The sequence below is a fragment of the Oxyura jamaicensis genome, chromosome 21 (genome assembly GCF_011077185.1).
Source record: "Oxyura jamaicensis isolate SHBP4307 breed ruddy duck chromosome 21, BPBGC_Ojam_1.0, whole genome shotgun sequence".
NCBI lineage: Eukaryota > Metazoa > Chordata > Aves > Anseriformes > Anatidae > Oxyura > Oxyura jamaicensis.
The window spans coordinates 5,750,302-5,764,575 of NC_048913.1; the positions used below are offsets into that span (position 1 = coordinate 5,750,302).

General features: G+C 36.5%; 1 protein-coding gene across 4 annotated transcripts in view; it reads left to right on the forward strand.

The window, feature by feature from the left end:
- The window catches only part of VPS13D (vacuolar protein sorting 13 homolog D), a 100,243-nt gene that overhangs the window by 5,990 nt on the left and 79,979 nt on the right, over positions 1 to 14,274 (forward strand). For all 4 annotated transcript variants that reach the window (XM_035344390.1, XM_035344391.1, XM_035344388.1 and 1 more), the window contains exons 6-19: positions 899 to 1,015; positions 1,240 to 1,344; positions 1,698 to 1,868; positions 2,884 to 2,984; positions 3,587 to 3,755; positions 4,879 to 4,971; positions 5,909 to 6,119; positions 6,691 to 6,870; positions 7,310 to 7,440; positions 8,195 to 8,267; positions 8,783 to 8,953; positions 9,750 to 9,880; positions 10,991 to 11,123; positions 12,009 to 14,228. In XM_035344390.1, coding sequence (XP_035200281.1) covers positions 899 to 1,015; positions 1,240 to 1,344; positions 1,698 to 1,868; positions 2,884 to 2,984; positions 3,587 to 3,755; positions 4,879 to 4,971; positions 5,909 to 6,119; positions 6,691 to 6,870; positions 7,310 to 7,440; positions 8,195 to 8,267; positions 8,783 to 8,953; positions 9,750 to 9,880; positions 10,991 to 11,123; positions 12,009 to 14,228 — 4,006 coding nt within the window. The remainder of the gene's footprint in view (positions 1 to 898; positions 1,016 to 1,239; positions 1,345 to 1,697; positions 1,869 to 2,883; positions 2,985 to 3,586; positions 3,756 to 4,878; positions 4,972 to 5,908; positions 6,120 to 6,690; positions 6,871 to 7,309; positions 7,441 to 8,194; positions 8,268 to 8,782; positions 8,954 to 9,749; positions 9,881 to 10,990; positions 11,124 to 12,008; positions 14,229 to 14,274) is intronic.

Here is a 14,274-nt window from a genome sequence, read left to right on the forward strand (position 1 = left end):
CATGAAAATAAAAATAAAAATCTGGCATGTCTCTACTAAATTTCAAAATTACTCAAAAACATAACTGCTAAGCTCTGTAGCTTTTTGTCTTTGGAATTCTTTATGTAGTTAATGACATTTTAGTGTTTAGATGATGTTGTAGGTTATTAAATTGTCTAGTGTTTGCAAAACAAAACTATTTAGCAACATATCCGTTACTAATCATCCGTATTTAAGAACCTGCAACTTTCTACAGATTAATTGCTGAAGTTTGTCTGCTATTTTCCATGAAAAGACCATTCCTTTCTCCTCCTTGTGCAGATAGACTGACTATATTATGTGATTGTTTTTCAACTCACTAGAGGCAATTTAGAAGCAAGATAGCTCAGACCAATTGCTTTTCCTGGTGTATGAGAAGGATGTATTTGCTCATGGTGAGAGTATCTATACTTATCACAGTCCTGGACTTAACACTCACTGCGAAACCACCAGAAGTCAGTGCTCTTTAAGGGTTTACCAATGTAAAATTACTTCAGGTCATCTTGTGCTGCTGCTAGTTTGTAGGTCTGGCCTATTCTGATGATTTTAATACATGAAACATACTTGAATCTTTGTTTGGCAGTTACATATTTGTTTCGAAAATGGAGAATAATGGCAAGATAACAAAGTACACTCTTTTGTGAAAGTGGCTAATTGTTTTGGGGGGAGAAAAGCAGGGAGCGGAGTAATTGAGGAGAAGATACAACCAGAGGGTACAAAACCAGAAGTGAGGAACAGCATTTTGAGGTCCAAATGAGTACCAGAAATTTGCTGGAGGATTGCAGAAATGAGATAATAAATGGTTTCAGTATTAATAAATAGTACTGCTGTGCACTCTGATGTAAATAGTTGTCTCTAGTAATTTTTTTTCCCTGTCTAGTTAAAAATTCAGGATGTCCATCTGAGGTTTGAAGATGGTGTCACAAATCCTTCGCAGCCTTTTGCGTTTGGAATATGCATCAAAAATGTATCAATGCAAAATGCAGTATTTGAACCAGTAAGTATAACTCTTCTGTACAGGAACTTACAGCAGCTAAGATGTGATGCTGTACTTTATGGGTGCTACTAAATATTTAGTTAAAAGTGTAGCTTTTTCTAACAATAACCAGAAGATTATTAAATAGATTGTGGGCATTTTCTATTGTTTATTGAGTATGTAGAACTAAAAACTACATGGTGTGTGGTGTATGAGCTTGTCTTCATTCAATTTTTCTGCTTCAGGTGGAGAAACTGATGCGGAAAAAGCAGTTAGATGTTGCTGACTTCAGTGTTTACTGGGATACCGATTGCACTTTATTGGGTGACCTACCTCCTGGACAGCTGCAGGTACAAGAGGGAGAGATTTCGCATATGAAAGAGATTTTTTCATTTATTTTCTTTCTGATAGTTTCCTTCCTATATTGTAGACCTAACTGACATAAAAGTACTAGGTCCAGTAAATTCTAAGAGCAGCAGAAGTTTATGGCTTCGTGCTGTCATGGCAGGATATGTCGGTAACCCAAAAAGGTTGTGCTGTGACATACCGTATGTTTAATCTTTAAAGAGAGAGAACACATTGAAGAGGTTTTGTAAATGGACTGATATATTAATGGAGTGTATCCTAATGTATTAAACCAATATATCCTAATAAATATTTTACACTCCCTTCATGTAGAAAAAAATGTTCTTGTAACCCCCAGGAAGCAATGGATAAAAGTATGGAAAGCCGTGATCATAATTACATCATGGAACCTGTGTGCACTTCTGCTATTCTGAAGAGAAATTGTTCTAAGGAGCCTTTAAGGTCTCGCCAGACTCCGCGGCTTGAATGTGACATTAAGCTTGAGACGATACCCTTGAAGCTTTCACAGGTAAACACTGATAATCTTTGTTTAACTCCCAGTTTCCGAGACGGAGACTGCTGAGAAGCAGAGTAAATGAGGCCATTGTGAGCTCTGTGTTATCTATGTTAGGCTGCATTGACTGTCTGAACTAGTTAGGCTTCAAGATCTCTTGGATACCTGTGTGCTGTATTGCACCCTACTTTGTGGTCAGATTCTAATAAAATGACTGATTAAAGGAGGTATTCCTTTATTTTTTTGGTTATCAAAATGTCTGCAAAGTCAAATTGGTGGTTTGCTGTAGAGTGTGTCTTTCCCATCTCACCTACTGCGTATGTTGTTCATACAACAGTGCTCCTGAAGATTCTGCTGGTAAAATGTAGTCTTGACTTATGAATCTCTAAGCAAAGAGTTGTTGCTTCAAACAGTGGAATACCTGCAGGATTGTTGCAAGTTCTTCACCTCACTGTTTGCAAAACTGGTGGTGTTTGTAACAGCTTAAATACCCCAGCATAAAATTATAACTTTCTTAAAGCTTTAGGTTTAGAAGCAACTGAAAGGAATATACTAAAGAAGTTGTTGGGTTTAAAATCAAGCATTCCAAATTATTTAATTATTTTACTGCAGCCCATTACTGCAAAAAAAATACATTATTGTTTACTGTAATAATAAGAAGGACGCATGTGTTTTGTCATTTTGTTTGTTTAGTTTTTTTGTTTGTTTGTTTGTTTTTTTTTCAGTTTGTAGAATGTACAAAGCAGCCAGTATTAAGTTGCTTGCTTGTCTTGACCAGAAAGGTTTCATGCTCTGTGTTTGTAAACAAGGAAGCCTGTAAGATGTATCTCACACATTAGCCATTAGCTACTCGAAGACGATAGGCGATGCTAGGGAACCAAATTGTGATAAACATCAGTCTTAATTCTGAAGCCATGTGCAGATCATTGATGCAGATAAGCTAAGCCTGTGGTTGTCTCACGCTCCCTGCCTTTGATTTGGAAAGCACTCTAATATTGCCTAATTGATCTGTCTACTCTTTAACTAAAAGATGCAGTATCAGCAGATCATGGGATTTTTGAAGGAACTGGCTAGAAAGGAACGACAGCTTAAATTCAGGAAGTGGAGACCAAAGGTTACAGTAACAGAGCAGTAAGTATTATCTGTGGATGTCTTGTTGAATTAGTGTGATGTTAAAAATGTTCTAGGGAGAATTGAATGAAGATAAATACGAGATAGTAGTCATATGCTACGTTTTCATGTCTTATTTCCCTACCTCATAAATCAGTTTTAAATATTGAGACATAATCCAAGCTTAAAATTATTCTTAAGTCTTTCAGTCCTTCTCTCACAGTTTCCAGGAATTGAAATTAAATTGGAGGTTCTTCTCCAATGTGGACACTGTGTTATTGTGAAATTTTCTTTGTGGAAAGAGCTCCAATAAAATGTTTCATATTACTTTTAGTAAGAAGAAAGACGGTATAATTTCAGACTGCAGGTCCATATAAGTCAACATTGTGGCTTTAATGACTGTGCTTGATGTATAACAGATATACTAAATCCCATTAAAGTAGTGGGGACTTTGCAAAGCACTGTTTAATACTATGCAATTTGTAGAGTTAGCCAATACATGCTGTATCTAATAACGATGCCTTTTCTGATCAGTTGCCTTGTGTTTTCTCTCTGGAACTTTCACTAGTATGACATTTGTTTTTTGGAAGTACTGATAATCTACTAATTTTAATATATTTCAGCTGCCGAGAGTGGTGGATCTTTGCTTTGAATGCTAACCTTTCGGAGATCAGGGAGCAGAGACGACGTTCTACCTGGGAGTTTGCATTGCATCGAGCCCGAGATGCAGTGTCTTACACTGACATGTATTATAGCAAGTTGAAGGGGGAACCACTGTCCACTGCAGAGGAGGTACTTAGATTTGAGATTTTACAATGTTGATTAATTATCTTCTATTTGTTCTATTTTGTTGTAACAAATTTAAAATTTGTTCTCCTTTAGAAACATCTTTAATTTTACTGTAGGTCATTTTCACGGAACAGGCTGTATTTTGACTACAGCTGAGTTCTTAATGCTCGAATCCTGGGCTTGTGGGAGGTGTGTGCATGACAGGATTCTTGTCTTTTTGTTTTGCTATGCAAAAACTTTTTGAGCTGTAACTGGTTTTCACCAAAAATAGCATTAGCTCTCATAGAATGCTCACCTCAGTCTGTCAAGCTTTCTTAACTCTCATTCTGTATAGACTCAAAATGTATTTAAATATCAGAAGTATTGTCACATCGTGCATATGGTGAGGTAGGTAATGGAGGAAAAATGGTGGCTAGTTGTTCAGGGGTGCTTTCCTTTGATTTATTTTTTTAAAAACTTTGTTCCAGTTGATGTTAGGATGAATAAAATTAGAGGGATGACCCTACTAATCAACCCATGTTCTGCTTTAGGAGCAAGAAACCTTGTGAACTATAATTAACTGCTTTATATCTCTAGGTGTATTGGTTCTTAAATCAGTTTCCTTAAATCAGTTCAGGGCACCGTGTACCTCATGTTTCTTAAATACATGTACAGTCCTATTGAAAGCTTAGATTGTATGTAATCTTTACTTGCATTATTTAGATGTGAACTGTAGGGGTAGCTCAAAGTAGTGGACAGTTTTTATAGTAGTTTTTTTTTTTTTGCTCTTGACTAAGCTCATCTTTCTGTTAAATCAGGTTACTTTCCATGGTTTGCATTTTGTGCTGCAAACCTTGCTCCTGATGCATGACAGAAGGATATAGTTGGGCAAGAACTTCTTACCATTGAAAGTGTTAAAATAATGTATTTTACAATCCAAATAAAGGTATTTGAAACAGCGGAGAATGTCAGTATTATGGCTGCCCGTATGACTTTATTTTCATATGCTTAAGTTCTTGGATCCTGACATTAGTGCCATGTTAGTTTTTCCATCAATCTCAAATGTAGTGCAGAGAGATTTGTCATGTTTGTAAGCAAGATACTATTTTCTTTTAGAGTATTTACTTAACCTTTTTGGTCTTTTCAGGCAGAAATGTGTCGTATTGAGGATGAGCAAACGTACGAAGAGTTGAAGATACTGTGTGAGATAGTTCATGATAAATTTCACGACCTAGCTGAGGTGAGAAACATTCTTCGTACAGGGTAATATTTGGAATCTTTAAGTGAATTATTCTGAGGGGGTGTTTTCTGTTCTGCTAGAGTGTTAGTATGTATTTGTTCTGATTTTTGAAGTGTGGTATCAATACTAAAATGGCAAACAGTGCTTGGCTCCTCAAGTTTTACTGTTGTGTCACTTGCATGGTGAGCTTAAGCCTCACCATACAATGGTCTTCCTCAACAGTATTCTTTCCAGAATTGCCAGGGCAAGTATGTTTCATCTTAGAGAGTGTAGCAGTTACTCCAGAAGACAAATGCCTTCATTAAAAATGTCCTTCTGTTCATCTTCTCCCTGCCCCCAGCTTTTATTGCTGAGCATGGTGTCCCATAATAGGAATAACCCTTTGGGCAGTCTAGGTCGGCTGTCCTGGCTGTGTCCTGACCCAGCCACTTGCACACCTGCAGCCTAGTGGCCTTCACAGAGAATGGGGGATGGAGAGACAGCCTTGATGCTATGCCAGCACTGCTCTGCAGTAGTCAAAACATCGGTGCACTATCAACACCATTCTAGCAAATGTGTATCAACAGCAAATGCAGTATCAACCCCATTCTAGCAAAGAAATCTTCAGTGCGAAGCACAGCACTATATGAGCTGCTGTGCTGAAAGTCAACTCCATCCCAGCCAGAGCCAGTGCAGTGTTTCTAAACTATGACTTAGATAATTTCATATGACTTCTTATCTGAACATGCAGCAATTAAGTGATGCTATGTTTGTTGTTTCTTAGCCCATATAGGAGAGCATCGGCAAAGTATCGATCGTAAATATCACAGTTGGCATACTGAACTTGAGTGCCAAGTAAATAGTAGATGGAATCATATTGTTACTCTGATGTTTTTGTGTGCTCGTGATATTATTTCACTTACAAGCAGTAATGTATGTCTTCAATGTTCAAACACAGAGTGTTAAAGAGCCGTTGCCTGATTCTCCCGGAGTTTCTCCAACAGCAGAATCTGCACATGGCAGTAGCAGTGGAATGCTGCAGTACCTTCAGTCTTGGTTTCCTGGCTGGGGAGGCTGGTATGGATATGCGCAGCAAACATGTGAAGGTGAAACTTTTGAAGGATTGTTGCCAGAACAACAGGAACAGTGGAATCCGGAAGACATACTAGGTATGGCAGCGTGCAGTTTTCTGTTCCTTCTTATTGCTGCTAACACTTTCCTAGTTAAATACGTGATAAAGATGAACAGAAAAAACTTCTCAGTTCAGTACTGTTCAAAGATTATGTGCATCAGCTGATGCACCTAGGCAGCAAGCAGAGCCTGTCTAAAGCTTAATTACCTGTTAAAAAATTCAGTGCCTGGTGTGTTTGCTTATTTCTAAAGGGGTATATGGGATATGTTTGCTTCTAAATATTTTAGATGGTTATAGCAAAGAGCTTTGGGACTTCTTTCCGTTCAGATGGGTGGAGGTAATGCAGTGTACTGTGAATGTGTACAGCAGTAACAGTACTGTGTTGTTGGGGTTGTCTTAATCGGGGATTTATTGTACCATAATGGAAATAGAGTTCTACTGAATATTCAGTTTTGTTAGGGAATATAGTCTATCTGCTTTTTTTTTTGGATTTATTTATTTTTAGTTGAGAGAAAAACCCTTCTGTTCTTCAGTCACGTTCCAGGAAGTTGATTTATATAACATAAGTGATGTTTTTGTTTTTTTGTTATTTTTTTTTTTTAAATTAGGAGCAGATGATTTTTTTGATCCTGCTGCAGATGCCTCTAGCATGAATACATTTACAAAAAGGGATCATGTTTTTGCTAAATTAAATCTACAGTTGCAAGGTGGCTCTTTTACTCTGTTGCACAAGAAGAAGAAAGTGGTGCATGTTGAGGAGAGCGCTTTTATGCAGCTGGAGTTTTCAGGTATAAAGTCAGTTTATGTTTGTTCTTTCTCAGCAAAGATGAGCTTTGTCTACCTTCAGACCTTCCTCTGAGTCTTGCTTTTAATCCTTTAAATTACTATACTGAAACAATGTTCAGAATGAAATTATGAAGCCACTTAGTAGAAATTGATGCCTCAAATTAGAAGTTTTCTCACTTCAGATATTCACGATTTCAACATAGTAATCTAATTTTACATGTGTGAAAGAAAAACTGGATAAATACATGCTTCACAATCATTATTAAATATTTAAAATTGTGTTTTTATTTTTTTGGTAGAATTAAATATATATCCATGTATATAAATACCCTTCCAACAGATTTGTTTGGATATTATTTATTATCCATACATTATAAATAAAAGCTATGCTGTGTGCATTCATAAAACAAAATAAAAACATTTTATGTCTTTATATTTCAGGTGTAAAGATCTTAGCAGAATCTCTTCCTCGACGAAATTCTTCACTTCTAAAAGTTCAGCTTGGTGGTCTTTTTCTGAGGGATTTGGCAACAGAAGGGACCATATTTCCTGTTCTTGTTTTCCCTAATCCTGTAGGTGAAAAAAACTCTATGAGTTACTGTGTAGGATGTGTAAGCGTGTATGAAAACAGTTATATTCCAAAATTCAACACAGATGTTTCCCTTGGTTTGTGTCTTATCCCTGAAAGAGATGAGTTTTGAAGAAAAATCTCCACTTCTTGAACTTTTACTCTCCCTTTCCAAGGATCATTCATAGAACTCTTCATTGTTTGCTTTGTATGCTTGCAACTTCAACATTACAGTTACATGTGTTGGCAAGAAGATAATTTGTTGAACAAGATTTAATTCTGGAACAATCAGCATTGCTGCTTAATCAGTAATTGGTCTTTTTCATAAAGCTCTTTGGTCCAAGTAAGGTTTTATTTTACCTGCTTACTGTTACACTATCAGCAGAAATACAGAAGTTATTTTTTTGTAATGAATTGCTAAAGAGATTTTAAGTATCTCTTCTAAGCAAACAAAGCTTTAGTACATGGGAGTTTCTTATGTGTCTTTTTACTTTATAATTTGTAGAGAACTGACTGAAATTTGCTCTTCAACCTTTGTCTGTCTACTGCATAGGTAGATAGAGTTTGCTTTCTCATATAGTCATACTTCCTTCTCATTTGATTTCATGAAAGAAGAATACACATAAAATAGTCTCAAGAGATATATCTGATTCACATAAAGTGACCAGAAGATTGATAAAGAAAAGACTTTTGTGTTTTTATCAAGTGACTTGGTTTATATTTGTCTAACAATTGTTTTTCTTTTAAATTCTTATAAGCAAAAAGAGGTTGGCTGCGTATCTTCCTTTGGACTACAGAATTTGTCTTCAGAAATGACTAATCAGAACATTGGTAAAGACTTCATTTTATGTTTGATCAAAGCAAGCATATGAGATTATTCCTACTAACTAGAAATTTCAAAACGCTATGCCTAAAGTTTGATACTTGTTACAAATAGTGTAAAAAAACATAAAAGCTTTGTTAAGACATACAAGTGCATGCAAGTTGTCTGACTTCTGACAAGGAGTAAATATGTATTCAAGACAATGTGAGTTGCACTTATTCTTTGTCTTGTCTTAAAAGAAAAGAAAAAATAGGTTAGGAGTTCAACTGTAGGACCCCTGTCCTGAAAATGTTTGTGTATACAAGCACGTTGAATTTTGTTGATTATAGAAGTTGATCTTACTACTTGCTTTTCAGTTAATGAAGAATTTTCAGGCAGGCACTACTAGTAGTACCAATTAAAAATTAGTATTTATATACTTTGGGATATATATATATATATATTTTTACTTTTTTATGGTTATTTTTTTTGTGTGTATGCTTTGTTTTTTCTAACTGTTTTTTGTAACTTGCTTTTAATTCAGTTGCAGATCCTGATGCTCCAGTGTTTGAGATGCTTTATGAAAGAAATCCAATCCACAGCAATTTTGAGAGGCGCCTGGAAGTCAGTACCAGACCTCTAAATATTATTTACAACCCACAAGCCATTAAGAAAGTAGCTGACTTCTTCTACAAGGGAAGGGTTCATACCTCAGGTTAACCTTTAATGTTTTTTGATGTGGGGTTTCTTTTGGTTTTCTGTCTTTTCTTAACGTTGATTTTTTTTTTTTTTTAAATTAAAAGTGTTTTTTTAGTCTTTAGAAATGTAAAGTAGTAGAAAAGCAATCTCCATTTTAAATTCAAACTGAGGAATGCTCTGAGACTTCTCTGAATGATTTTCCTGTTTAGTTGAATAAGAGATTTTGCTTGGGCAGACTCCTGTAACTTTTACATTCAAATTGCAAGTTGCTACTATACTACATGATGAGTGTTCATGCTGCCTAAATTAAAATACCCAAATTAGGAGGCATCTTTCTGTAAGCTCTCTGGAAAAGGATCTAGAGAACAGGTTATTCCAGAGGACTGTTGGAAGCAGAATATTTTCTATGGTAATGGTACAGGCAAAATTCTTGTTGTATCTCTCCTGCTGACTAAATTAAGTCTGACCTTTTGTTAAAGCTGTTTGAGGTATCTTGTGTTTTAGATGTGGGACAAACAGCTTCCATAAGCTTTTAAGGACAGCAAGGTTTAGGAGTCTACTAACATTATAAAGTAACTGCCTTTGCAGTTTCAGTTGTTAAAATTTGGTTTCTGAGGAGATGAGGGATGAGAATAAGGAACGTTAAGATGTTCTTAATACACCACTACTTGTTGATATCTGAAGGAAAAAAAAAAAAAAGGTTTAAGTACTTAACCTTTTCTGTCAACTCAGAGTAGGTCTCTCTCTATTTTTCTGTTTCAATTAGAAATGAACAAAATTATACCTAATCCTGTTTTATCTCTCTTGTACAGGTTTTGGCTACCAGTCTGAGTTAGAGGCAAAAGTGGCTGAAGCTGCCAGAAGACAGTACAACAAGCTGAAAATGCAGACAAAAGCTGAAATCAGGCAAACTATCGATCGTTTACTAGTAGGAGACTTCATTGTAAGTTTTTGACCCCAAGTGGTTAGGGTTTCTTAATGAATGTTTTAGCACTTAAAGTTCCATAGAGAAGGGTTGTTTTTTTGTGTGTGGTGTTCTTTTTGAGAAAGTGTGAAGTTATACACGATAGTGTATTGACAGGCATCTTGGCCTTAAAGGTAGCAATGAAACGTTTCTATAGATAAACCTAGAAAAAGTCTTGTGTGTTTGAAAGCTCATATACTTTTATATGTGTACTTGTTGGTCAAATAAAAACATATTACTTCCACATATGATGTGGAAGTTTCTGTAAAAGCTGAGGAAAGTTGTTTAAGCTCTCTTGGAAATCTTTTATCTATAACAATTTTTTTCCATTTTGCCGTGAAGCAGTCTATTTTCTGGTGTAGGCCTGTTGTGATTAATGGCAGAGCAGTATATTTCTGTTCTTGACCCTGTTACTGAGATGATTTCAGGCCAGCTTCTTGGCTTCAGTGTGCTTTGGAGGTTTGTTAGGTCAAACTTAATTTTGTGTGTCACTTATTTAAGGAAAATAAAGATTTTTTTGTGCCTTTGTTTTTCATTCATCCTTAAAATTAAAGCAGCAGTTTTCAGGTAACATTACTATATGTATCAGTTATATGTATCAGTGTCATTTATCCATAGGCTGTTGCAAGAGAATTTTGTTGAGGGTTGTTTTCAGTGAAATGACAGATAATTGCTCTCAACAATTACTAGTTCGATGTTTGATGAAACACAGTCTAGTGCACATTGTATTTATGGATAGCCTTGATAATTCCACGGAAAATGATAGATGTCTTCTCTAAGCTATGGAGGCAGGTTCAGTTTCCCCAGCCAAGAGATAGGATGTTCAGTTCAACTATCTTAGTATGGGACTCTTCACCTTCTGAAAGTGTCTCTTCATTGACTGTAATGCAAGTCCAAACAGCTATTTTGAACAAGCAACCAAACATTTACATGTCTGAAGTTTTGTGAAAGTTAGCTCTTCAGCTGGAAAAAGTGCCGAACTAGAGTGATTTGTTTGGCTTTTCTTTGTTTTGTTTTTGCTTTGATTATATTAAGGGAAGCTATTTCTTGCGGGCCCTTATTTCTTATTTCTTTCTTCTTAACTTTCAGGAAAACAGCAAAAGCTGGACAGTGTGCCTTGATATTTCTGCCCCTCAGGTGATCTTTCCTGATGATTTCAAATTTGTGGATCCAGTGCTAGTTGTTATCGATCTGGGAAGAATATTACTTACCAATTCTCAAGGTATGGTCTAGAATTATTGCAGCAAAAAAAATAAGGGCTTTCTTTGGGGTGGAGGGTGGGGGACTATAAAATTGCCTTTTAAATGAAATGATACCCAGTGATACACTTCTTGAAGGCTGTGAACAGGTATGAAGCTAGTGTGTCAGGCACTTTACTGTAGATGAGATTTTGGCTTAGAGGGATACAAAATATAGCTGTAGAATGCCTTTTTTTGGGTCAGCTCTCTCAGGGAAAGTATGCTTTGAATAAGCACTCCAACTCTGGAGTCATGTGGGTCTCTGTTCTCTGTTCTTAGCAGATGTGTCTATAGCTAGCCTAAAAAAAAATGAAAGGAAAATTGATGTTCTTTATTTATATCAAAAGTTAAAATCATTGCTTCATAAAATAATCATTACTTCTTTGGTGTTACACTAGGAAAACAGTGAATGAAAATTAAAAAGAAATTGCAGTGGAACTTGTAAATAAAATTAGACCTATTTAAAATCTAGCTGAACTTTGTGGTGTGTGAGAATGTGTTAAAATTTTTTGAAGGAGATACCTGTGTGGTGTTCATTTAATTTTTAAAAAAGTATGGCTGCAGGGTTAACAGTTTTGTAGTGCAGTTGAAAGTCAAGGCCTATAATTGTCTACGGTAGAATTTTATTTTTGTACCTTCTATCTTAGGGCAAACTAGAAAAAGAACACAGATTGCTTACAGAAGGTAGATCTGGATTTCCCTGTAAAACTGAGGCATTAGCCTGTTAGAAGTATCTGAAGCTTGGTTTAAAAAAAGTGGAAGAAAATTTGGGGAGTGGGGTTTCCCGTCATTACGTAATGATGGGAAATACCTAAGGAGGGGGGAAGAATACTTCTGTTTACTTATTTTTTTTATTTATTAATCCACAGAAGAATCTAAAAGGAATGCAGATACTTTTTCATCAGAATTCAATGAACTAAGTGATGAAGAATATAAAACACCTCTTGCAACTCCTCCCAATACTCCGCCGCCAGAATCCAGCACCAACAGTGGTATCAAAATGTCTGAATTTACTGGTGTAGAAATAAGTGAAGAGCAACTACAAGCACACTTAATGAGTAAAAAAATGTATGAGAGATACACACTTTCATTTATGGACCTTCAGATCATGGTGGGCCGAGTGAAAGACAACTGGAAGCATGTTCAAGATAGTGATGTGGGTCCAACACACGTGGTAGAAAAATTCAATGTTCATTTGCAATTGGAACGCAGATTGATATACACATCTGACCCAAAATACCCAGGAGCTGTCTTGTCTGGCAGTCTACCAGACTTGAAAATTCATATCAATGAAGACAAAATATCAGCTCTGAAGAACTGGTGTACACAGCTGAGTGCATCCGAAGCTAAGTCTTCAGATGGTCTACATTTAGGAAAAGACAAGATTTTTTCAGAGGTAGACCAGCTTGGCAGTTTGCATGATTCTGTAATGAATCTAACGCAGAGTGTTGTAATGCTAGAGCAACATACCAGGGAAGTTCTTGTTGAATCTCAGCTGCTTTTGGCTGAATTCAAAGTAAACTGTATGCAGTTGGGTGTTGAAAGTAATGGACGATATATCTCTGTACTCAAGGTTTTTGGCACCAATGCCCATTTTGTGAAAAGGCCTTATGATGCAGAAGTGTCCCTGACTGTTCATGGCCTGTTACTTGTTGATACTATGCAAACATATGGAACAGATTTTGATCTCTTGATGGCTTCTCATAAGAATCTGAGTTTTGATGTGCCAACAGGGAGTCTTAGAGACAGCAGGGCTCAGTCACCAGTTTATGGACCATGTGATGCACATCCCATTGATGCAGCTAGTCTGACAGAGAGATGCGCCGCAGCATCAAACACTTCATCTGGTAACAATGGGAAAGATCAAGAGTCCCTGATAAAATTCGAGTATCAGTTTGTGAGTGCAGAATGCCCGTCGATGAATTTGGATAGCAGTCTGCAGGTAATCTCTGTACAGGTGAACAACCTGGATATCATCCTTAATCCAGAGACAATTGTTGAACTCATTGGTTTTCTCCAGAAATCTTTCCCAAAGGAGAAAGAAGACTCTAGTCCTCAGCCTTTAATGGCGGATTTGGAAAGAGATTGGAGGGAGCAGGAAACCTTTCAGTCTACTTACGTGCAGAATACAGAGGTAGCAGTTGATATTCACTGGCTGAATATACTCCTCCTCAGGACAGTTGGCATGACAAATGGAGAAAAATATGGCAGAAAAATCGCAACAGCCAGTATTGGTGGCACCAAAGTCAATGTCTCCATGTGTAATAAATTTGATGTGAATGGCTCTCTTGGATGTCTTCACCTTATGGATTTAACACAAGACAGCATTAAGAACCAGTATGTTGTCAGCATAGGGAATACAGTAAGGTATGAAAATCTCATTGGTGATGTAGATTACCTTGAATCATTGTTCTTTAGACTTGATGATGGAAGTAGCCTTCCGGATGCTTTAAGTTTCACTTTGACAGAAAAATCAAAAGAGGAATGCTCTCTCAACCTCAAAATGGCCTCCTTACACTACAACCACTCGGCTAAATTTCTGAAAGAACTAACTTTGTCAATGGATGAATTGGAAGAGAATTTCCGCAGCATGCTGAAAAGTGCAGCTTCCAAAGTTACTACGGTCTTGGCAACTAAAACTGCTGAATACAGTGAAATGGTTTCTTTGTTTGATACAACACCAAGATCAAGAGATGTTGCCAGCTTAGAAGAAAACGATGGCTATGCATTTGGATCACCACCTCTCAAAAGTGAAACTATTAAGCTTATATTAAATGTAAATATTGAATCACCAATTGTCTCAATACCTCGAAAGCCTGGTAGCCATGAACTGCTTGTAGGCCATCTAGGACAAATATGCATTCAGAATTTTGTACCAGGAGAAGATGAGTCTACAAGTGATAGACTGCAAGTTGAAATTAAAGATATTAAAATGTATTCTTTAAATAGCAGTCAGTTTATGAGCAAGAAAGAGTCTACAAGTGAGATACCTCATGGGCTACATTCTTCAGGTCCTGCCAGTATTAATAGCCAGGAAGAATCACATTTTACTCGTCACGACTTCTTTGAATCGTTACATAAAGGCCATGGTATGTTAATTGGAGGACTCTTAATTATTTTAATGTAATAGATAGC